The sequence below is a fragment of the Staurois parvus genome, unplaced genomic scaffold (genome assembly GCF_062004578.1).
Source record: "Staurois parvus isolate SC_StPar_1 unplaced genomic scaffold, SC_StPar_1.0 ptg000172l, whole genome shotgun sequence".
Taxonomy (NCBI): Eukaryota; Metazoa; Chordata; class Amphibia; order Anura; family Ranidae; genus Staurois; species Staurois parvus.
In genome coordinates, this window is record NW_028317968.1 from 1,319,232 (window position 1) to 1,343,267 (window position 24,036).

At 42.5% G+C, this 24,036-nt stretch overlaps 1 protein-coding gene across 1 annotated transcript in view; it reads left to right on the plus strand.

The window, feature by feature from the left end:
* Window positions 1-205: 205 nt before the first annotated feature.
* Window positions 206-24,036, plus strand: part of LOC149462573 (uroplakin-3b-like) — a 34,244-nt gene continuing 10,413 nt past the window's right edge. Inside the window, exons 1-4 of the mRNA XM_089676569.1 lie at window positions 206-394; window positions 11,686-11,826; window positions 15,264-15,474; window positions 23,409-23,485. Of these exons, the coding sequence (XP_089532695.1) occupies window positions 310-394; window positions 11,686-11,826; window positions 15,264-15,474; window positions 23,409-23,485 (514 nt within the window). The 5' untranslated portion in view covers window positions 206-309. The remainder of the gene's footprint in view (window positions 395-11,685; window positions 11,827-15,263; window positions 15,475-23,408; window positions 23,486-24,036) is intronic.

Consider the following 24,036-nt stretch of genomic DNA (forward strand, 5'->3'; position numbering starts at 1 on the left):
CAAGTTACCAAGTGACATTGTGATCTAATTTATCACTAATACCACAGTGTTCCTTCACACAAGGAACCATTTCTCCTCCTGTAATTTCCTTTTAAACAGGTTTAACACGTATGCCAATCATGCTATACACAGCTTAGGTCAAAGTCTGAAGAATGCAATTTTAATAAATAGCATTGAACCCCTTAGGGGAGAACAAGTGCTGCTGGGATATGTCACCTCTCCCAAAGTACGCAACAAATGTTTAGCATGTAAGGATATCAAGCAGTGAAAAGCAGTGATAGAAAACCTACTACAACAACAAACACATGCATGAAACCTAGATCTTTTGGGATGATGGATCTGAATGTTAAACTGGGACTATTCTTAGCCATATGTACTGCTGTATCTACAGAAGGTAGGAATTCCCGACAAAGACATTATTAGATGTCTAAATTGACTATTATACTGTCTTATGAGCATTAGATACTGATTTGTAGCAATATGCTTTAATCTAGATACCATGTACATGCCTAGTAACTTTAGTCTGGACACATTTTTCCAATTCTAGAGAAGGTTAGCTTCTAAAGGAATCAAGTTAACTATATTTTGTTGTATGGCACAGAAAACCTAGTAGTCAGAGTAAACACGTTTTAATGCAGGCATTAGGCAGCCTGGGGGACAAAGCAGTAATCTCACCATCTAATGCAATGAATCACTTACACCTGTTTCCTTTAGGTTTCAGGTTCTGTAAACCTCTGCAATTACCATTACTTTAATTCACGGCTGGTATCACACATTAAGCAGAAAAAGTGGTATGATTTGGCTGAACTTGGGTATTTATGAGGAAGAGGTTTATATCAATAGTCATTGTTGGATGTTGATTAGGAAGCAACAAGACCAACAAAAATCTAATATATTCGACAAGTGCAGAGAATGATAGAACTTTTGAGGCACTACATAGCAACAAATATTTCATAAAATCACATTATTTTTATATGTACAATTTTTTCATTAAAAAAAGTTGAATAAAAGAAAGGTAGGTGATAAAATAATGGCCCCATCATGGATTACTAGATCTTCTTTCTCTTGAGGATCCCTTTGTTATGTAAATCTCAATGAGAGAGATACATGGGCCCTATTTCTGGTGATATATGGGAGGATGTTCTACAGTCCCTTCAGGATGTTTCCTTATCCCTTTCTCATAGACTTAGGCAGATATTTTTTAGATTGAGTCTATAGAACCCCTGAATTTCTGGTTTAAATTGGTATGAGAGTGTGCTAGATGTGAGCACTTATCTGGGTCCCTCATTCATGTTCTATGGCATTGTCCCAAATTGAGAAGGTATTTGGCCAAGGTGGTAGGGACTCTTAATGGGCTTTTATGGGTCAATTTGATGGCTGTTTACTTTTACTTGTCTATGTTGATTCATCCATAAGCGATCAGAATTTCTCATTGTTTTGAGGGCATGAGTGCCTGTAGATTAATTGTACTTAGGTGGACTTCTCCGCAACCTTCTCTTTTTCAATGAATAACAGCGCTTTATATATACATTTCTTTTGAAAAGCATATCTACTATCCTAGAAACTCTACACAGAAGTTTGAAGCAATATGGTCCCAGTGGATAGACTGTATGTATCCCAATCTTTGCTAGAGATTATCTGTTGATCATTGTTCTCTTATGATGGATGTGCTCCTTTTTTCCCTTTCCTCCTTTTTTTTTTTTGTTTTGTGTTGTGTTGTGTTGCTGGTGTGTTTGTTCTGGGCTGCGTGGTCTTTTTGTTTTTCTTGTGTGTAAAATGGAAAAAAAACTTTCATAAATAAAATCTGAATTAAAAAAAAAGTAATGGCCCCAAATAAACTGAGTGCTCTATCACTTATTATATGCACTGTAACTTAATAATGGTAATACATCATGGGAATCTTTGTAAATCAAGTCTCTTGGTATTTATTGAATGGTGGCAATAAACTCAAATCTGGTCTGGCACCTAGCGCTTTGCTGAGGAATGGGCTGCATAGGGCAAACTTCTGCGTGTTATTACTCACTATTATCTGTGCATGCACTACTTCAATCAGTTAGCTGATTTGAATGTGAATCAGCAGAGGATTCCAGTGAAACATAGGATGGGCAGATGTATTCCTGCCTGTCATTTTTGGGAATACACCTGGATGTCTTTGGGTACAGCCTGTGGATACAGAAAATTGGATGAGTGCACTCTGATGAACATTAATGGTTTCTTTAGTCATTCATGAAACTTGGCAACCCAGTAAATCACAACTTGTATTCTCTCTTTCTTGCTGTTATGTACTGTGCTGGTAAGTTTCAAGGCTGAATAAAGAAGCTGATAATTTTCGCTGTTGTTCAGTCATTCAGTTTTCTGTATCGGCTTATTACCAGTGATGGGCTAGCCATGCACCCAGCTTTAGCTGGCAAAAGTGAACCGACCTGAAGTAGCACCTGTATAGTTTGCCTATGGGTACAGGCTAACTGTACCCATTGAAACTGTAGGCATGGAATTAATGACATATATTACATATGTTTATGGTATCGTTTACCATTAACCCAGGACCCTAAACTGTAAAGAGGTCAGTACAAGTAATGCTGAGACACTTGTGGAATATTTCATATATTAGCTCATTTTGGTAGCCACTCCATTTCCCTACCCTCTGTCATAGCTTTAATGTTGATAAAGTGAAAGTACTGGGCATATACTGTAAATATTCAAAATTTGTTTTGCTAGCTATACACCCAACTTACTCTAGTAATAAAATCTGTTTTGTTATTTATAGTATGTTGTAAAATTATAAATATGTAAAAGTATTGATAAACATCAGAAATAATAGCGATCATAAATGTGTAAGATTTTAGGGATTTTTTTTATCAGGTACATTATTAAAGTTAGGTAAAGGATAACTATGCCTGAAGAAAATTATTGCTGCATTGTCCCTTTCTCCTTCCCTATCCATTGTATCCCACCAACTCAGACCTCAGATCAACAGATAAGCTAGGCACCATGGCCTAGGATCATGGTCGATCTGGAGCCATGTCAAAACACCTGTCTACTTATCAAAACTTTTTTTCTTGGATGACTTCAAGGCCAAAATAATTAAAGCAATATCAGTGCATCAATTATACAATGTATTAATGGATTTCAACACTTCAGTGTTGAAGAGTGATAATTAAAACCTGCATTGTGGAATAAAGGCTTAAAAAATAAACTTTCATATCATTTTAATAAATAGTTCCATATACTTAGTCTATAATTTTAAAACTAATGCAAGATTTCATGACCATCCTGTACTCAGGAACACTGGATATGAAAAACCTTGTACTTTGGACATTCTTTGATCAGTGACTGCACAGTAACTGTATGATAAATATAACCAAACCTTCCTGATGCACAACTAATGTCCTTGGGAGATATTGGTGTCTTCCAGCAAGGAAACTTTGGAATAGTAAAGGGGTATGTTGGAAGCTCAATGCTACGTATCTACGCTAAGCAAAAAGTGGGGCAGATAGATATGGTAGCTAAAATATTTATGTTTCTGAATTTCTGAAATTCTTCAAGAGTGAACATCGAAAATGCAAATGAGTCATGAGATAGGCAACTAAAGATGTCTCTAATGCTAAACTACCTGATTAATTGATCTAATTAAACTACCTAATGAAGTCTCCACTTCAGCTGTGTTCTTGTCTATGCAAAAATGTTTTCAGTGTGACTCAAATGAATGTATAACTTAATATTGTGTCCTGTGTTTTTTAAAACTCCCTAGTGCTTATTCATATTACATATACCAAAAGCCTGTGGAGAGGACTCTTATTTAACCACTTCAACTTCGGAAGATTTACCCCCCCCCCCCCCCTTCATGACCAGGTCATTTTTTTGCTATACAGGGCTGCATTACTGAAAATTACTGTCATGCAACGCTGTACATAAATTAAATTTATATAATGTTTTCCCACAAATAGAGCTTTCATTTGGTGGTATTTGATCACCTCTGGGTTTTTATATTTTTTGCACTATAAACAAAAAAAAACAAGTTTGAAAAAAAATCTATATTTTTTACTTTTTGCTATAAAACATACCCAATAAAAATAAAAAAAATCTAATTTCTTCATAGATTTAGGCCAAAACATATTCTGCTACATATTTTTGGTAAAAAAAAATCCCAATTGGCGCATAATGATTGGTTTGTGCAAAAGTTTTAGCATCTACAAACTATGGTATATATACAGGTATCCCTCGCTTAACGACCAAGTTACGTTCCGGGATACCGGTCGGTAAGCGAGTTTGGTCGCTAAATGAGCAATTGTATTTAGTATATACATTACAATATTCAGAACAAAGAAATGGACAAAGAAAACTCCAACTTGATGACTTTTGCTTTTATTTGCATAACTCTTACACAGTATGAAGTACTGTACTGTACTCTAATGTATAACAGAACTTAAAACAACTGTACAGTACTTGTACTATACTGTACAACAATCAAAAATTGGGTGTACTGTCCCAAAAGAAAAAAAAACAAAAAACAGTAAAGCTCTGTAAACAAGATGTACAGAATGGAAAAAAAACCCAAAAGACATTGGAGATAACATTTTAGTCGTTGAATCCTTCAAAGTCCTCATCAGTGGACATATTATTAGGAGATGTAGAAGGCCGGGGTAAGGGAGATAACGAAGTAGAAGTAGGGGCCCTGGGTGTAGCTTGTGAGAAGAATCCCGTTATTGTGCTCTGTTTTGTCATTTTCTTTATTTCTTCATAAATTTCATGATAGCATCGTAAAAGTTCACTCATTTGCCATTCAACTTTTGTGAATCGTTCAACATCTGGATCCATAGCCTCTAGTTCTAACATAACTGCATTGACTTTCGAGAATACACCTGCTAGTCCCTTTGCAGTGAACCTCTTTGGTACTTCGTCAATTCTATCTTCTTCTAAGTGTTCCTGTCCTTCCAACTCCATTAAATCTTCTGCACTCATCTCTTCCTCAGTATATTCTACTAATTCTTCGATATCTTGCACTTCAACCTCCAGATTAAGCACATTAGCAAGCTCTGCAGTTGTTTCGTTTATGAGATTCACATATTCATCTTTGTCAAATGCTTCTGTATTATGCACAAACTCTTTTAGGCACTTTTTTCATACGCCTTACATACAGTTTTCCATCACTCCTTCCCAAGCTGTTTCAACGTTTTTAATGCAGTCTAAAATGTTGTATTATTTCCATAAATCACAAAGGGTTACTTCATTGTTTTCTGTTGCTGCTATAGCTTTGGTAAAAATAGTACCCTTTGAAGGTAGCTATAGCCCCCTGGTCCATGGGCTGTAAGATAGCAGTTGTATTTTTTGGTACATACACTACCTTTACTGCTCAGTGGAGATCATCAAGATGCTGTGGTTGGCCTGGAGCATTATCAAGAAGGAGTAGAATTTTAAAAGGAACGCTCTTTTCTTCTCTAACACTTCACCGAGGTTGCTGAACTAATCTTCAAATAAAGCTTGCGTCATCCAGGCCTTGTTATTAGCTCTATAGTAAACGGGCAGCATGAGCATACTAATATGCATTAATGCACGAGGGTTCTCAGAGCGATAGATGAGGAAAGGCTTTAATTTGAACCCAGTAACATTTCCTCCCAACAACAATGTGACTCTATCCTTAAAAGCCTTAATGCATTGTTTAAGCTTTTTTGTGTATGTAGGACGTTTCAGGCATTTTCTTTCAAAAAAGGCCGGTTTCATCCACATTGAAGATTTGTTCTGGACAGTAGCCACCTTCCGCTATGATTTTATCAAACTGGTCAAGGAAAAGTTGTGCTACTTCTACATCTGCAATTGCCGCCCCACCACTGACACTCCGATTATGCAGCTTGAACCTGTGACAAAACTGCTGAAACCATCCATGACTTGCTTGTTTCCATTGATGTTTCACCTTCACGTGCCTTCAGAGTCTGGAAAACACTGAGTGCCTTGGCTTGAATGATTGAAAAACTCATTGGCATACTTTTTTATATCTGGTGATCAAACCACATTGCCAATAACTTTTCCATTTCATGAATGAGGCCTGTCCGCTGCCTAGTTATTATGGTTTTAAAACCTGTACATGTTTTCACTGCCTCTTTCACTTTGTTTTTATCCTTCAGGATTGTTGAAATGGTTGAATGCACCAGATTTAAGTCCTCTGCTATGGCTTTAACTTTTTTACCAGCTTCATAGTCATTTATGATCTTCATTTTTAGTTCAAGATCAATAGGCTTCCTTTTTCACTTGCTGCTTTCTCCTGCAGATTTCCCGCTTTTGTGTTTGGATGAGATCTCGTGATTAGGGGTACATAATAAAGTACATACAGAATAAGGTACCCAGATCTCACAACACTACTGTAATGTTCAAGAAAAAAAGTACGTACTGTACTGTACATTTTCACACTACGGTACAGGTACCACATAGCTGCCAATATTTAAAAAAAAAATTTCAGGGACACTTTTTTCTGCTCTGCATCCAGCAAGCCATTGTAGGTGGATAATGTATGTTAATTAGGGGTGAGAATTAATTTAAATGGGTGTGGTTCTACAATATGTATATCATCAAACAAGGCAAGGGCGAATATTACACTGATCACCATTTGAAGGGGGATTAATACACTGACCACCAATGTAAGCGGACATTTGCGTATCAATTGAAATCTTAATACACTACCTGAATTACGTATGGATGGACTTGCATACTGTTCTCTAACAGAGCATGGCTGGGTAGAGGTGACAGTTTCAAGCAGTTTCAGGGATACAGAGCCAGCCAGGGACAGATGAGTAAAGAGTGGGATTGTCCCTGAAAATCAGGGACAGTTGGCAAGTATGGTACCCAGTGGCGTATTTAGGTTTTGCACAAAACTGTGCGACCCCCCCCCCCCCCATTGAGAAAGCAAGAGTTCAATGAGTGTGTGTGTGATTCTCTCTCTCTTTCTCCTCCCTCTCTCTCTCTTCTTCTCTCCCTCTTTCTCTCTCTCTCTCTTTTCTCTCTCTTCCTTCTCTCCCTCTCTCTTCTTTCTTCCCTCTCTCTTCCCTCTCTCTCTGTCTTCTCTTTCCCTCTCTCTCTTCACTCTCTCATCTCTCTCCTCTCTCTTCCCTCTCTCTTTTCCCTGTCTTCTCTCTCCCTCTCCCTCTCTCGCTTCTCTCTCTCTTTTCCCTCTCTTCTCTCTTTCTCTTTCCCCATTTTTTTCTCTCCATCCCCTATTCCTCATAGCAAATACCACCCCCCCTTCCCAAAATTCACATTACACTTCCAAAAAAAAAATTTGAGAGAAAAGAGCCGTTAGGAGATGAGCGGTGTTGTGTTCTCTGGGCTCTCCCTCCTCTTGTCCATCCAGCACATGATACACGATCACTAATAGATAGTATGGGACTGTATAACACACAGTATTATTACCCCCCCACACACACACACAAACGCCTCCTCCAAGGGCTGATCTCCGGGCAGCAGAAAATGTGGGCAGGGGGTGGTAATCATACTGTGTGTGTGTATACAGTCCCATAAGATCTATCAGTGATTGTGTATCATGTGCTGGACGGACGACAGGAGGGAGCGTCCAGAGAACACAACACAGCTCACCTCCTCCAGGCTCTTTCCTCTCCGCTACTTTTCCTCTCGCTGCTCCAGGCTTTCCCCTGGTCCTGGCTCTGAGTGCGGGTGAGGAAGGAGCTCAACGGCCACTCAGGAACACCAGAGCACCCCCTCAATCCAGCCAGGTCTGTCTCTCCCTCCAGCAGCAGAAAGTCGACAGGAGGGAGAGGGGGAGAAACCTGCTTTCAGCTGCTGGAGGGAGAGATACACAGTGCATCCTTCTGCAACTGCCCTCCCCCACCCCACCGATCCTCCTGCTGTCCTGTACCCCTCAGATGGTGGCCCTGCATGGCTCTGTCTGCCGCTGCTCACCAGGTCCCTTATTCTGGGGGGGGCAGTGCTGCCCCCCTAAAAATTGCCACCCTAGGCAAACGTCTTGTTTGCCTCACGGTTGATATGCCCCTGATGGTACTACCTGGGCTGAACATCAGAGAAACAGCAATGCCTAAGGTGGCTAAGAATGGCAGGCAACACCATGCACATACTGTACAGTACTGTCCATACAGTACAGTACATATTGAAGACATTACAGTACTCACCGAGAATTCTGTGGTATTTGTTGAGTAGAAAAAGCCGCTAAAGAAGCCAGCATAGACTGCACAGAAGCCACCATAGGCCGGAAAAGACACCCTAGGCCACAAACAAGCCACCATAGGCCGCACTGCTGCTTCACAAAAAGATCCACCATAGGCCGCACTTCTGTTCAGTTTCTCCGTCATAAGTCCCCCAGCAGGGTTGCAAGTTCAAGTTCAAGGAAAGGAAATTGAATCAGGTCGTAAGTCCGAGGGCAGTTTGTAAGTCTGAGCAGAAAAAAAACAGTCGTAAGTGCAAAAATTTGTTAAAAGGGTAGGTCAGATACAGATACCTGTACTGCAATTTATTTCTATACTAGTAGTGGCAGCAATCAGCAACTTACAGCGGTACTGCGATATTATGGCGGACAGTCTGACACTAACTGACATTTTGTGGGAACCAGTGACACTAATAAAGTGATCAGTGCTAAAAATATACACTGTCATTGCATTAAATTACATCAGCTGTGTAGGGGTTAACATTCAGGGCAATCAAAGGGTTTTTCTAATGGATGTGCTAGACTTCATTCTCTGCTATGCAGGGAATGACAATCCACCACATCGCTGGTGACAGGACACAGCTCTGCCTTGTTTACATAGGCAGAGCTGTGTGCTGTCACTTTCCTCAACGATCATCGGGTGCCACCACTCATCCCCTACAGTGGGAGTGTAAACCGGCACTCATCCCCTACAGTGGGAGTGTAAAATCACATATATATATATATATATAGACAATGTTGCACAGAATGTCTACCCTGTAGCACTAAATCTACTCTAGGGCAGACAGGTCAAACTGTGAAACAAAAAGCACTGTGGGAGCTGGCTGTTAAAGGAATGTGGGGTTTATTTACTAAAGCTGGTTCACTCAGATTCTCGTGCACTTCTGTGTAGAAACCAATTGGCTTCCAGGTTTTATTGTTAAAGCTTAACTGAACAAGCTGAGGTTACAAGCTGATTGGCTACCATGTACAGCTGCACCAGATTCTAAGTGATCCAGCTTTAGTAAATAAACCCCTGTATTTATTGCTTATTGTTAATTGTTCAAAGGGCACAAATGAATGTTTGCAATTTCTTATACTATATGTAATAAAATGTGCATTAGGACATTTCCAATAAGAGCGCAGGACACAATATTAGGGTATATATTTATTTTAATTAGGTACATTAAGCGTTGGACACACTAAAAACACATAAAAAACAATACAGTATAAACTATGAATAGCCACAAAGTTGACAGTTTTCTGCTTTTTTTTATTCACTTGAACTTGATTACCCACTTGAAGTCAAGGCAGGTTTTCTAATCTATCAAGTATATGGAAAAATTGCTTTCCAATTATTTTTGCGCATAAATGGAAGGTAAAGTAAAGCTTTATTTTGTAAAGACCAATATTAAAATATAAATCAATTGCTCAGTCTAATTAATTTTGAACTAGTAAAACAGTAACAGTAACTAGCAGCTTTGTTTAGTATTTCAGATGATTGTCATTGCCCACTCCCACGATAAGCTATTGATTCAAGCTTCTGGTCACATTCTCCTTCCATGCTCCATAGATAAACACATATGTTTAGATATCCCAAACACACAATTACGTACAGTGCCTTGAAAAAGTATTCATACCCCTTGAAATTTTCCACACTTTGTCATGTTACAACCAAAAACGTAAATGAATTTTATTGGGATTTCATGTGATAGACCAACACAAAGTGGCACATAATTGTGAAATGGAAGGAAAATGATAAATGGTTTTCCAAATTTCTTACAAATAATATCTGAAAAGTGTTGCATGCATTTGTATTCAGCCCCTTTACTCTGATGGCCTGCATGACCTACCGCTTTTTATTGTTTATGAGCTATTTTAGTATGAAAAGCTTGAATGGGGGTCTAATGACCAACTTCTGTCAAACGGGGACGGCCACATACTGATCAAAATTCGACCAGCCCCTGCTGAACCCTGATTTCAATCCATTTATTACCATCTTTATGCCCCATTCATACCTGGGATTAGGGCTGTCTGTGGCAGGAATCACAGGTGTGTGGAGACAGCCGGGAGTTTTTTCCCACAACCCCTCCGTCTTCCTTCATTCTCAATCAGACCCTTCATGTTTCTGCATTCAGTATAGCACTATAATCAATATAATAATACACACATCCAATCTACATATACAATTGAATGAGAAGAAAAGTAGTCAAAGTGGAACTAAACCCATTGATTTAACAGTTTCAGAAAACAGACACAATTGCTTGTGCTCTCAACCAAACGGTCAAACCATAGGGCAGCAATGTGGCTAAATGGTTAGCCTAGTAGTACTAGGGTCACTGGTTCGAATCCCAGCCATGGCACCACCTGCCTGGAGTTTGCATGTTTTCCAAGTGCCTGTGTGGGTTTCCTCTGGGCACTCTGGTTTTCTCCACACTTCAAAGACATGCTGGTAGGTTAATTGGATCCTGTCTAAATTGGCCCTAGTATGTGTATGTATGAATGAGAGTTAGGGACCTTAGATTATTATTGTTATACAGGATTTATATAGTGTCAACAGTTTATGCAGTGCTTTACAAAACAAAAGTAGACATTACAGTTACAATATAATTTGGTACAAGAGGAAACAGAGGGCCCTGCTCGTTAAAGCTTACAATCTAAATGGTACACCCCTTGAGGGTTAGGGACTGATGTGAATGTACAATATATAGTAAAACACTGCGTAAATTGACGGTGCTATATAAGTACCTGTAATAATAATAATGAAATGGCTGGTGTCATAACCAGGGGAGGACTGACCATTTGGAAACTCGGGCACTGCCCGAGGGCCCAGGGTCAGTAGGGGGCCCCATGAGATGCCCCTGGTAACTTTTTCATAAGCTTTTTTGAGCAAGAAAACAGGACACAGGGGCCCCATGATCTCCTATTGCCCAGGGGCCCCATGAGTTGTCAGTCCGCCCCTGGTCATAACTGATCACATGTGGAGCATCATGGCAACTGAAGATCAAACAAAGGCTAAGATGGCAGTTTCCTTGGCTGTAAAAAGGTAAGAGGGTTTAGTTCTGCTTTAAAGTGTAACTAAAGACAAAATTTTCACTTCAATGAGTACAATGGGGACACCCTGGGATTCCCTCGCTTCCTGGCTTGGCTATGTGACAGAAAGTGGAATAAAATCTTCCCTATGGGACTCAGATGGCAAATAATTGACAGGAATTATCAACCTCCCTTACTCTGTCAAAAAATGATTTTTAAAAAGTTGGTACTAATGCATAGATGCTGCAGCATTTTTTTTTTCATATAGAATGGATAACAAGCTTGGACAATGGACTTATTGAACAACACTGAACACCCACTGCTTTTTAGGTTGTGGAAGGTGTGTATGCGTCAGCTAGATTTCTCACATAAACATAGTGAAGGTCTCCAGGGTCCCAATAACCCAAGATTAGCAACAGTAATGTACAGGACATCTCTGAACACTGATGATGATAAAACTTTATCTTGTAATAGTTATAATAATCTGCCTATCTGTTTGTTTTTAGATGTTGCAAAATATATTCCAAAGTTATCACCGAATGTAACATACAATGTGACAAACAGTGGTTTTGCACTGGAACAACCGAACTGCATTTTTAATCAGTATCCTACAACTAATGTGTGGCTAGTAGTTGCAAAGAGTGACGGTATGTAAAATAATCTGCATTTGTATTTTCTTAATGTATAACAAAAGGATTTTATTAGGTGGTATAATATATTAGGATATTCTGTAACCCAAGAACACATTTCTACATTTACAAATAAGCTATGTGCATTTACATTGAATCTTTTACTGTGGAAAATCAATTTCTATGGACTACCCTGAAGTGTATCTAAACCCAAAACTAAAAATGTGATATATTTCAGCTTACCAGTTCTTAGATATGGTGGCAGGATTTGTTTTCTTTTTTCATTTTTTCCCTTTGATTTCACCTGGTATTCCTGCAACTAACATTACTTGTCCTACGTTGTAGAAGGCTAGACTTATCCACTCTATTGTATCTACAGAGGGAGCCATGGTTGTCCCCCAGCCCGCTCTCCTTGTTTAAACTACAAACACATCTTCCTCTCTCCATTGCCAGAGGGCAGAGGAAATTCTAGTTTACAGAACATAGTTTAGAAGGAAGTTAAGACAGTTTGTGCTTTTAGTTTAATGCATAGAAAGTTAAAATGTTCTTAGCCTGAAAACAAAAACAGATGCAATCAACACATTGAATGACTGGTAAGCTTTATACAATATTGCAATTTGGGTTTAGGTATTGTTTAACTTTCTGATTTAGTCTCCACTAAAAATAAACATGTGATCCTCTTTTGGATACATAATCCCCCTTTGGAATAGTCAGATTGACTTTTTCTCCACAATTTTCTCTCTGTTTGGTCTGATGAACTGACCTCTATAAATAAACTATTTGCCTATCAACACAGTGATTCAAGGAGAGTCACAAATGGACTTCCACAGAGCAACCAATAGAAAGTTCTGACAATAGAGAAGGTACCAGTTCTCCAGTAGTGATTGGCTATCGATTTAGCCTCATACCTTCCAGGCAAATACATTTTAAATCCCTCAACTAGAGGACTGCATGGCTTGGAACAGGTATGGAGTATGGAAACTCCAGAACGATTTGTTCATGTTTATCTAGTAGTTTTTGTATTTAAATAGCCACAAAGTGATAGAAATGGGGAGTTAAAACATGAAAACCCTAAGATGTTGCTTCCATTATATTTAGTGGCCCAATGTGTATAACTGCACAAAAGATCCACTTGCAGCCAAACACACCAAACAATTCAGCCAGCTGAAGCAATAAATCCAGTCCTGTTTACTATGCAATTTACAGCTCGTGCACATGGCTGATTAGGGCCATACATGGACCAGATCAGTGTATTTCCGTGGTGGGCATAGCCAGGTGTAGACAGAAAGCCCCTACAAATCAATGACAAGCTGAAGCTGTCCACGGCTGTTCGCAGATTTTTGAATGTGATAGCAAAGTGGATGGTAATGGAGCAGATGTGTACCCCCGGATGCAGACAGTCCACATCCAGGGGAACACATTCATCTTTATTTGCAGGTAAACACTCCATGTGCTGTTACATGCAAACAGCTGCAGACAGCTATGGACAGTGTCAGTCTGTCATTGATTTGTACAGGAGTCCTGTCTGCAGCTGGTCTGAAACACCTTTATAGACTCTATTACGCTAGTATGGCTGGCCTAAAGCCCTAATTGTACTTTTGCATGAGCCCTAAGCCTCTTGCTGATTATTACCTAATTTTTTAGCAGCATGCTGAACTCTAAGCTAAACTCCAGGCAATGATCTATACAAAAATATGAACAGACTCGATGGTTGGCCTTTTTTTGCTGTCCCTTTTCTATACTTCTATGCCAGCACTTTTTTTATGTTGATGAATTTGTTCCCTTGTTCAGGCACATGAAATCCTGCAGGACCCCCAGCAAAAGGATTACAATGATAATTGTAAAAAGGGCCTGCGGCTAGCGCAATCACAATGATTAGTGCTGTTGTGCTAGATACCATGTTTACCAAAAAAACTCCAGTATACTTTCCAAAGACAAATATGTCTAAAATGCATAGCATTTTAATGCACACTAAAATACACATCAACGCATGTCAAAACACACATCAAAGCAAGTCAACGCATGACAAAATACACCTATATCGGATGTAAATGTACATCCATTTTTCCTGCATTTTATTGCAATTCAGTGTGAACATTGACTTTAAAACCATTAATGTGTGTCCTTTATGTCTTCAGAAGTATGTCAAGTATGGTATAGCCTATAAACTGTGTTACAACAAACCCTACCACTTGCCCTCCAGAGGATTTACCCCCCTTCCTGACCAGGCCATTTTTTGCGATACGGTGCTGCGTTACTTTAACTGACAGTTGCGCGGTCATGCAACGCTGTACATAAATTCAATTTATGTCCTTTTTTTCCTACAAATAGAGCTTTCTTTCTGTGGTATTTGATCACCTGTGCGTTTTTAACTTTTTTGCGCTATAAACAAAAAAAGACCGACAATTTTGAAAAAAATATATATATTTTTGACTTTTTGCTATAGAACCTATCCAAGAAAAAAATTTAAAAAATCAAATTTCGTCACAAATTTCGGCCAAAATGTATTCTGCTGCATGTCTTTGCTAGAAAAAAAAATCCCAATATGTGTAAATTAATTGGTTTACGTGAAAGTTATAGCATCTACAAATGGCGGTATATATACTGGAATTTGTATTATTTTTATACTAGTAATGGCGGTGATCAGTGACTTATAGCGGGACTGCGGTGGGCATTCTGACACTGGGTGGGAACTGACTAACTGCTACTGACATCCCCAGTGACATTGGACATGAAGGAGTTAACATCTGGGGCAATCAAAGGGTTAACTGTGTGCTGTGTTGTGTTTTACTGTGTGGTGTGTTTTACAAGGGAGACATGCTGTTTTGTACCTCTCTGCTGTGCAGAGAGATAGAAAACAGCATGCCCATGCTGACAGCAGAGAGACCTGTGTTGTTTATACACAGGTCTCTCCCTTGTCAGATTTACCCGATGATCGCTGGCCGGGGATCGCCGGCTGGGACTCGGTGATTGACATCTTTAGCTGCCAATAGCAGCATGGGTAGATTGACACCCGTGTGCACTTGCCCCCTACCCAGAAATGGAAATAATGTATATATGAGATTGCACAGCCCTGCAGCCCTGTAGCATTATTTGTGTTATAGGGTGGAGGGCAAGTGGTTTTAATAAGATGGCTATACACTAGTAGAATTCTGTTGAAATGTTTTGTTTCAAGAATGTTTATTCAATTTTCTAATAATTAGTGGGTCAAATTAACAATTGTTTTCAATGACAGTGATGAGAAAATTTGAAGGAGCAGGATGGAAATTCTTTTCCTGTACAGATGAATTTCTAACAGTGTGTGTGTGTTTTTGTTTTGGAAATAATATTAATTCCTAAGTCGAATGTTAAAACCAAATACGATTTTGAAGTACTTTCGAACAACAATTGTTCAGGCATTGAATATACAAAGAATGGCTAGCTGTACATTTGAACAATTTCTTGTTTTGTTGCAGCTGTTTCCTCGATTAATGATACACATCTCAGCATCCCGGTTAGATATACTTCATTCATAAATAATATTTCAAATTACTATCATACTGTACCTATGCCAGCTGGAGCATACCCATGCGCCGACAACGCCATTCATGTTTTGCTAATTGGCTCAGAAAAAAACTGTCCAGAAGGTTCATTCTGCAATGGTCCATTAAACAATGGTACATACAGGTAGGAATAATTTTTATGTTTCCCTGATTTTGCTTTTGTGATAGTTCAATTTTGCAAATTGCACACTCCATATGTGTAAAGATCTGTAGTTTGAATGCTTTATCCCCCACCCCATCCCACACTGGTCCACAGGTGAACATTGTTAGGGTGCAAATGGCTTATGGCTGGTCTAGGGGGAATAGGATGGTGATCATTTGTCCTGACAGCTTTACTACTAAACATTGAAAAGATTTCTGTATACTAGAAGCACTAAAAGCTATTTGTATTTCAGCCACTGGTAATCCAGACATACATGTGAACCCTAGTAGGAGATGAGGCACCAATTCTCTTGGTCTTATTTGTAATGACTCTTTGTACAACACTGGGGACAATAGGATAACTGTTTCAGGTATCTCTGCCCTTTATCAAATACACAGGCATTCTGAATAATCACTCACAATGATTTAAATCACAGGAAAACAGAAAAATGCCAATCTCATAGTAACTAAGATGCTGGTATAAACAAAACAGATACATAGCAATTAAATATAAAAATATAATACTCAAATGGTAATTTCATATTCACAATCTCTTACATCAAAAATTTAATTATTTCTATAAAAACAAAAATGAATAGAAATTGGAACGCTTGATGACCACCTACTGTTTATAAAAAAAGTAAAGATCATATTCTTTATGCAGACCCAATGGATAAAGTAATGACAATTTGTGAATTCATCTGACTTTTATCTTTCTAATCTCTACTGTATATATATATATATATATATATATATATATATATATATATATATATATAGTGAAGGAAATAAGTATTTGATCCCCTGCTGATTTTGAATGCTTGCCCACTCACAAAGAAATGATCAGTCTAAAATGGTAGGTGTCTTTCATACAGGTAACAAGCTGAGATTAGAAGCAGTCTCTTAAAGGGAGAGCTGCTAATCTCATTTTGTTACCTGTATAAAAGACACCTGTCTACAGGAGCAATCAAGCAATCAGATTCCAAACTCTCCAACATGGCAAAGACCAAAGAGCTGTCCAAGGATGTCAGGGACAAGATTGTAGACCTACACAAGGCTAGACTGGGCTACAAAACTATCGCCAACAGCTTGGTGAGAAGGTGACAATAGTTGGTGCAATCATTCGCAAATTGAAGAAATACAAAACAACTGTCAGTCTCTGTAGGTCTGGTGCACCATAAACTATCTCACCTCATGGAGTGTCAATGATCATGAGAACAGTGAGGAATCATCCCAGAACTACACGTGAGGATCTTCTCAATGTTCTCCAGACAGCTGGGACTGCAGTCACCAAGAAAACAATTGGTAACACACTTCACCGACAAGGATTGAAATCCTGCAGTGCCCACAAGGTCCCTCTGCTCAAGAAAGCACATGTCCAGGCCCATCTGAAGTTTGCCACTGAGCATCTGAATGATGCAGAGGAGGACTGGTTGAAAGTGTTGTGGTCAGATGAGACCAAAATCAAGCTCTTTGGTATCAACTCAACTCGCCGTGTTTGGAGGAGGAGGAGGAATGCTGCCTATGACCCCAAGAACACTATCCCAACTGTCAAACATGGTGGTGGAAACATTCTGCTTTGGGGGTGTTTTCTACTAAGGGGACAGGACAACTACACCGCATCAAAGGGATGATGGACGGGGCAATGTACCGTCAAATCTTGGGTGAGAACCTTCTTCCCTCAGCCAGGGCATTGAAAATGGGTCGTGGATGGGTGTTCCAACATGACAATGACCCAAAACACACGGCCAAGGCAAAAAAGGAGTGGCTCAAGAAGAAGCACATTAAGGTCCTGGAGTGACCTAGCCAGTCTCCAGACCTTAATCCTGTGGAGGGAGCTGAATGTTCGAGTTGCCAAACGTCAGCCACCAAACCTTATTGACTTGGAGAGGATCTGCCAAGAGGAGTGGACCAAAATCCCTCCTGGAAAACGTCTGACCTCTGTGATTGCCAACAAGGGATTTGCCAACAAGTACTAAGTCATGTTTTGTGAAGGGGATCAAATACTTATTTCCCTTATGAACATGCAAATCAGTGCATAATTTGTTAGACATGCATTTCTTTTTTAACTTTTTGTTGCTATTCTGTCTCTTAGTGTTACAATACACCTACCATTCGATTTTTAGACTGATCACTTCTTTGTGGGCAAATATTCAAAATCAGAAGGGGATCAAATACTTATTTCCTTCACTGTATATATAGGGGTTAGAAAAAAATGGAAACAATACATGATTTTCAGGTATGAAAGTGATGACATGTTTCGAGTTGAAAGTGGAAGTGATGTAACATTCTTTTGCTTCCGCTGTGTGATGAGACACCTAGCTAACATATGGGAAGCCTCACTTTTGTAATTCACTGTGTGCATTGCTAGTAATACAGAGTCATGTCAGAGCTTCAAAGAGCTTTAGCTGGTGCCTTTGTGACTAAAGTGACCAATTTATTTTGCCGTGTTGTGAGGTACAGTATCAAAGGTTATGATGGCATATACAGTTTCTGGTAAAACGTTGTCTAATAAGCATAAGCGCAGTTGACATGGTCAACTGACTGAAAAAGACAAAACGACATTGCACAGAATTGTGACCTGGAATAAATAAACAACTGTTGCAAAAGTGACTGCAGAGCTCAATCTCAGTCTCACCTGTTAGCTAGGTGCCTCATCACACAGTGAAAGCCAAAGAATGTTACATGCCTTCCACTTTCAACTCAAAACATGTCAGTCACTTTCACACCTGCAAATTGTGTGTGTATATATATATATATATATATATATATATATATATATATATATACACAGTATATGTCAGGGCTCCCAGGTGTGACCAGAGGTGTGTGTGACGCAGTGAAACGCAGACCTCAGATATGTTATAAACAATATAATTTATTAACACTAACAATACAAACATAAACGCAGTGCAATACTAAAACATAATACAGTGCAACCAAACCAAACCAAACCAACCACCCACAGATAACAGTACATACAAGCAAGCGTCGTCAGGAAGGCCGGGTCAATATCAATAGGGCAGGTAGGTACAGGGGGAGCAAGCGGAGATTGGTCGGGGTCACAGGCCAGGTTCAGCAGGTAGCAAGCAGCGTAGTACAGAGGGTAAGGCAGAGGGATGGTCAGGGTCACAAGCCAGGGATCAGAACAGGTAGCAAGCAGCGTAGTACAGAGGGTCAGGCAGAGGGATGGTCAGACAAGCCAGGGATCAGAGCAGGGTCAGCAGAGAATCAGACAGGAACAGAGAGCAGGAACAGGATACAGGGCCCAAGAGAACACAACACCAAGGCAGAGTCTGCAAGTCTGGCCATCCCTTAAATACCCCAGCATAATCAGTTCCAGGTGTTAGCTGGCTGCAAAGTTGAGTCTCTGATTGCTGGGAGCATCCGCTGGCCAGCCCTGGTACTGCAGATTAAAAGGCAGGTGAGTCCCACCATTGCTGGCTAGTCCATTCCTGACAGTACCCCCCCCTCAAGGAGCGGCCTCAGGACGCTCCAAACAGTCCTAGCTGGGCAAAATGTTCCACCGCCCGGGTCTGGTAACTGGCAGGATATCAAAGACTGGCACACCGGGCAGGACTCCGGGCAGCGGCACACAGGGCAGGACTCCGGGCAGCGGCACACCGGGCAGGGGCACACCGGGCAGAGGCACATTGGGCAAAGGCACACCGGGCAGGACTCCGGGCAGAGGCACACCGGGCTGGACTCCGGGCAGAGGCACACCGGGCTGGACTCCGGGCAGAGGCACACCGGGCTGGACTCCGGGCAGAGGCACACCGGGCTGGACTCCGGGCAGAGGCACACCGGGCCGGACTCCGGGCAGAGGCACATCGGGCCGGACTCCGGGCAGAGGCACATCGGATTACCAGGCGAAGCAGCAGGCAGCGGGCCACCGGGCGGAGCGGCAGGCGCCGGGCCCCCGGGCGGGGCGGCAGGCGCCGGGCCCCCGGGCGGGGCGACAGGCGCCGGGCCCCCGGGTGGGGCGACAGGCGTCGGGCCCCCGGGCGGGGCGACAGGCGTCGGGCCCCCGGGAGGGGCGACAGGCGTCGGGGCCCCCGGGAGGGGCGACAGGCGTCGGGCCCCCGGGCGGAGCGACAGGTCTCGGGCCCTCAGGCGGAGCGACAGGTCTCGGGCCCTCAGGCGGAGCAGCGGGGCGCCAGACCCCCAGATGGAGTGACAGGTCTCGGGCCCCCAGGCGGAGCGGCGGGCGCAGGACCCCCAAGTGGAGCGACAGGTCTCGGGCCCTCAGGCGGAGCGCCAGGCGCCGGACCCCCAGGTGGAGCGACAGGTCTCGGGCCCTCAGGCGGAGCGGAGGGCGCCGGACCCCCAGATGGAGCGACAGGTCTCGGGCCCTCAGGCGGAGCGGCGGGCGCCGGACCCCCAGGTGGAGCGACAGGTCTCGGGCCCCCAGGCGGAGCGACAGGTCTCGGGCCCCCAGGCGGAGCGGCGGGCGCCGGACCCCCAGGCGGAGCGACAGGTCTCGGGCCCCCAGACGAAGCGGCGGGCACCGAGTCACCAGGCACGACAGTGGGCACCGAGTCGTCTGGCAAGACTGCGGGCACCGAGTCGTCTGGCGGAACAGCGGGCATCGAGTCAACTGGCGGAACAGCGGGCATCGAGTCGTCTGGCAAGACTGCGGGCACCGAGTCGTCTGGCAAGACTGTGGGCACCGAGTCGTCTGGCAAGACTGCGGGCACCGAGTCGTCTGGCAAGACTGCGGGCACCGAGTCGTCTGGCAAGACTGCGGGCATCGAGTCAACTGGCGGAACAGCGGGCATCGAGTCGTCTGGCAAGACAGTGGGCTCCGAGTCAACAGGCACGACAGTGGGCACTGGGTCATCTGGTATCGGATTGTCTGGCTCGACAGCGGGCATCGGGTCACCAGGTATGACAGCGGGCACTGGGTCACCAGGCATCAGGTCATTTGGCTTGCCAGCGGGCACCGCGTCATCTGGCAAGGCAGTGGGCACCGGGTCACCAGGTATGACAGCGGGCTCTGAGTCAATTGGCACGACAGCGGGCACTGGATCAGGTACCGGATCATCTGGATCAACAGCGGGCATCGAGTCAACTGGCCTAATAGGATCGTCGGGCTGGATCAGTTCATCATGCTGAGTAGCGGCATCAGGCTGAATGCAGGCATCAGGCCGAGTAGAGGCTTCAGGCTGAGTAGAGGCATCAGGCTGAAGAGAGGCATCAGGCTGAAGAGAGGCATCAGGCTGAAGAGAGGCAACCGGCTGAAGAGAGGCAACCGGCTGAAGAGAGGCATCCGGCTGAAGAGAGGCTTCAGGCTGAGTAGAGGCTTCAGGCTGAGTCACGGAAGGCAGGTTCACCGGTTTGGATACTGGCAGGATGGTATTGGTTGGAAAGAATTTTCGCTTTTTTCTGGTTTTAACTACTGGAGCACTGCAAGTAAACGTAGGTCTGCAAACGAATGGAGCAGCTGGAGACAGAGAAAAACTGGAGGATGGAGCAGGAGAGGGAGCAGTTGCTACAGAGGGCTTTTTTACAGGGTTAAAGGCAGGATAGGTGCAGCAAGTGGGAACAGGGGACTGACATGCGGTAGATAGCCAAGTATACTGGGCTGTAACTGGAGGAGCTGTTGGGAATACAGGAGTAGAGTTAGAAGCAGGACTGGGTTTTTGTAAGCTGACTGAGGCTGGGTGCAACAAGTCTGTCCATGTCTGCAGTAGGGGTTGAACAAAGCTGAGCTTACACAAAGCCTGTCTGGTCAATGACTGCACTGCGTTTATACAATCTCTTAGTGTCTGTGGTGAACATGTGGAATAACGCTCCAGAAAGTAACCCACATCATCCTCTAATAACCACACCAGGGACTCTACCTGGTCTGCACTAAATGGTGGCAAAAATTCATCCCTGCATTCGGGGGAACCAGATGAAACTAACTCAGCACAAACCTCAATCAAAGGCTGCACCTCAGAGAACTCTGTGCCCTGATCTACTAGAACATGAGCGAGCCGTATACATTCTAGTAGTTGATCCCTGGGATACTCCTTCAGAGTTTGATAAGCATACTCCCTGTCATCAAACACTAGCAGATATAAATACACAACCTCATCCAGATCCATCCTTCCCAGCAACAAGCCAAGATGGCTTCCCTGTGCAGCCACTTCTGGTCAGGATTGGCCTTGGTGTAATGTCAGAGCTCCCAGGTGTGACCAGAGGTGTGTGTGACGCAGGGAAACGCAGACCTCAGATATGTTATAAACAATATAATTTATTAACACTAACAATACAAACATAAACGCAGTGCAATACTAAAACATAATACAGTGCAACCAAACCAAACCAAACCAACCACCCACAGATAACAGTACATACAAGCAAGCGTCGTCAGGCAGGCCGGGTCAATATCAAAAGGGCAGGTAGGTACAGGGGGAGCAAGCGGAGATTGGTCGGGGTCACAGGCCAGGTTCAGCAGGTAGCAAGCAGCGTAGTACAGAGGGTAAGGCAGAGGGATGGTCAGGGTCACAAGCCAGGGATCAGAACAGGTAGCAAGCAGCGTAGTACAGAGGGTCAGGCAGAGGGATGGTCAGACAAGCCAGGGATCAGAGCAGGGTCAGCAGAGAATCAGACAGGAACAGAGAGCAGGAACAGGATACAGGGCCCAAGAGAACACAACACCAAGGCAGAGTCTGCAAGTCTGGCCATCCCTTAAATACCCCAGCATAATCAGTTCCAGGTGTTAGCTGGCTGCAAAGTTGAGTCTCTGATTGCTGGGAGCATCCGCTGGCCAGCCCTGGTACTGCAGATCAAAAGGCAGGTGAGTCCCACCATTTCTGGCTAGTCCATTCCTGACAGTATATCTGTGAGCCTAAAGGATAAGTTCTCCTTTTGACCAAAAATAATAAATGCACATTTAAAAAATGTGCATTTATTATTTTTGGATGCAGGAGCCTGTAAAGCATTGGTGGTGCCATGCAGGTCTCCTGAGGAACTGTCAGAAATCTGCTTGCGCTCCATAGCGTTGTGGATGTTCATTGAGAACTACAAACTGACAGCCACTAAGGGGCGGAGCTTCTCCCTGTACTTCTGTCATGGGGGGGATCAGCCAGTAGCTGCAGCATTGGGAACATGTTACATCCTAAAAACGGGTGTGAAAGACAAGGTGTCTCAGCATGTATAAGACTGGCAAACAGTGTAAAAAACCTTTTCCAAAATGGCTGCTCCGCAACTTCCGGTTTACGTCCGAGGTCACGTCTGACGTCATCTGAGGCTCTTTGGCACTTGTGGAAGAAGAATATTCACGAAGAAAATATTAGTACCACTGGTTATTTTATACACAGAGACGCTGAATAAAAGTTGGACTGTTTTGGACTTTTGGGAGAGAAAGTGTTTTTTGGCGTTGGGGGTTTTTCATTTGTTATATTTTGGTTTATTATTTTGTGTTATCATCTAGTAGTATACTGATCTATTTATTTATTTAGTACACATCTGATACTTCTTGCATTTGCTGGATGTGTGTTGTCCTTCTGAAATCAGTTCAGCAGCAGCCAGTACATACATTTTTTTCCTCTATGGTGAACACTGTGGGACTAACCTGAAAGACCAAAGAAAACTGAAGCAAATTATGTTGTACAAAGTTTACAAAAACCCAGAATGAGAAGAATTTTATTACTTTGCATTACCCATCAAGGTTAGTAGGTACATGTGCTCGCTATGTCTGGGTAGATTTCAGCCGTGTGGTTTCTCTTTTTAAAGCAGGAAAACTCAAGGGATGTGAAAGAGTGTGTATATTCTTTAAAATTAGTTAACTACAATATAATTTGTTATATGTTAAATAAAATGCAGACACATTTTCTGCTTGATTATTGTACGTTTCTATAATTACAATAATATTTTAAAAATGTTTTTAAGCATTTACTATCCACTAAAACTGCATCTTTTTTTTTTTAGAGTGAAATTTATTTTACTGTCGAGTACTGGGCTAGTCAATCAAACACAATGGTCCAATAATATTGTGGTTCCAAAACGTAAGAAATTAATTTAACATATTTAGGTTGAATGTCAAATATCTTGTTGAAAATTGTGAGCACACAGCTCTTTATTGCGGAATAGACATGCTATGTCTCTTCTGCAATAACATACATTTACTTGCCTGCTTGCAGTCTTCTATTGAATGTTCACTGAGCTGTGCATGCGGAGCTCAGTGTGCATTTCCAGAACACTCCAGCCATGCCAGAATGATTTACTCCAGTGCACATAAGTGGGGTGAAGCCACCCCCCACTGGCAATTGAAATGATGAAAACCTGACGTGGAAGTAGCCTAAGGAGAATACAGCAGTAGTCAGCAAGGGATGTAACCTCTGTACGGGGGCGGACTGACCATTTGGAAACTCGGGCACTGCCGGAGGGCCCAGGGTCAGTAGGGGGCCCCATGAGATGCCCCTGGTACCTTTTTAATAACCTTTTTTTTACTTTGGGCAAGGACACAGGGGCCCCATGATCCCCTATTGCCCGGCGGCCCCATGAGTTGTCAGAACGCCCCTGCCTCTGTATCACTGGAAGTTGAAGGCACGCATTT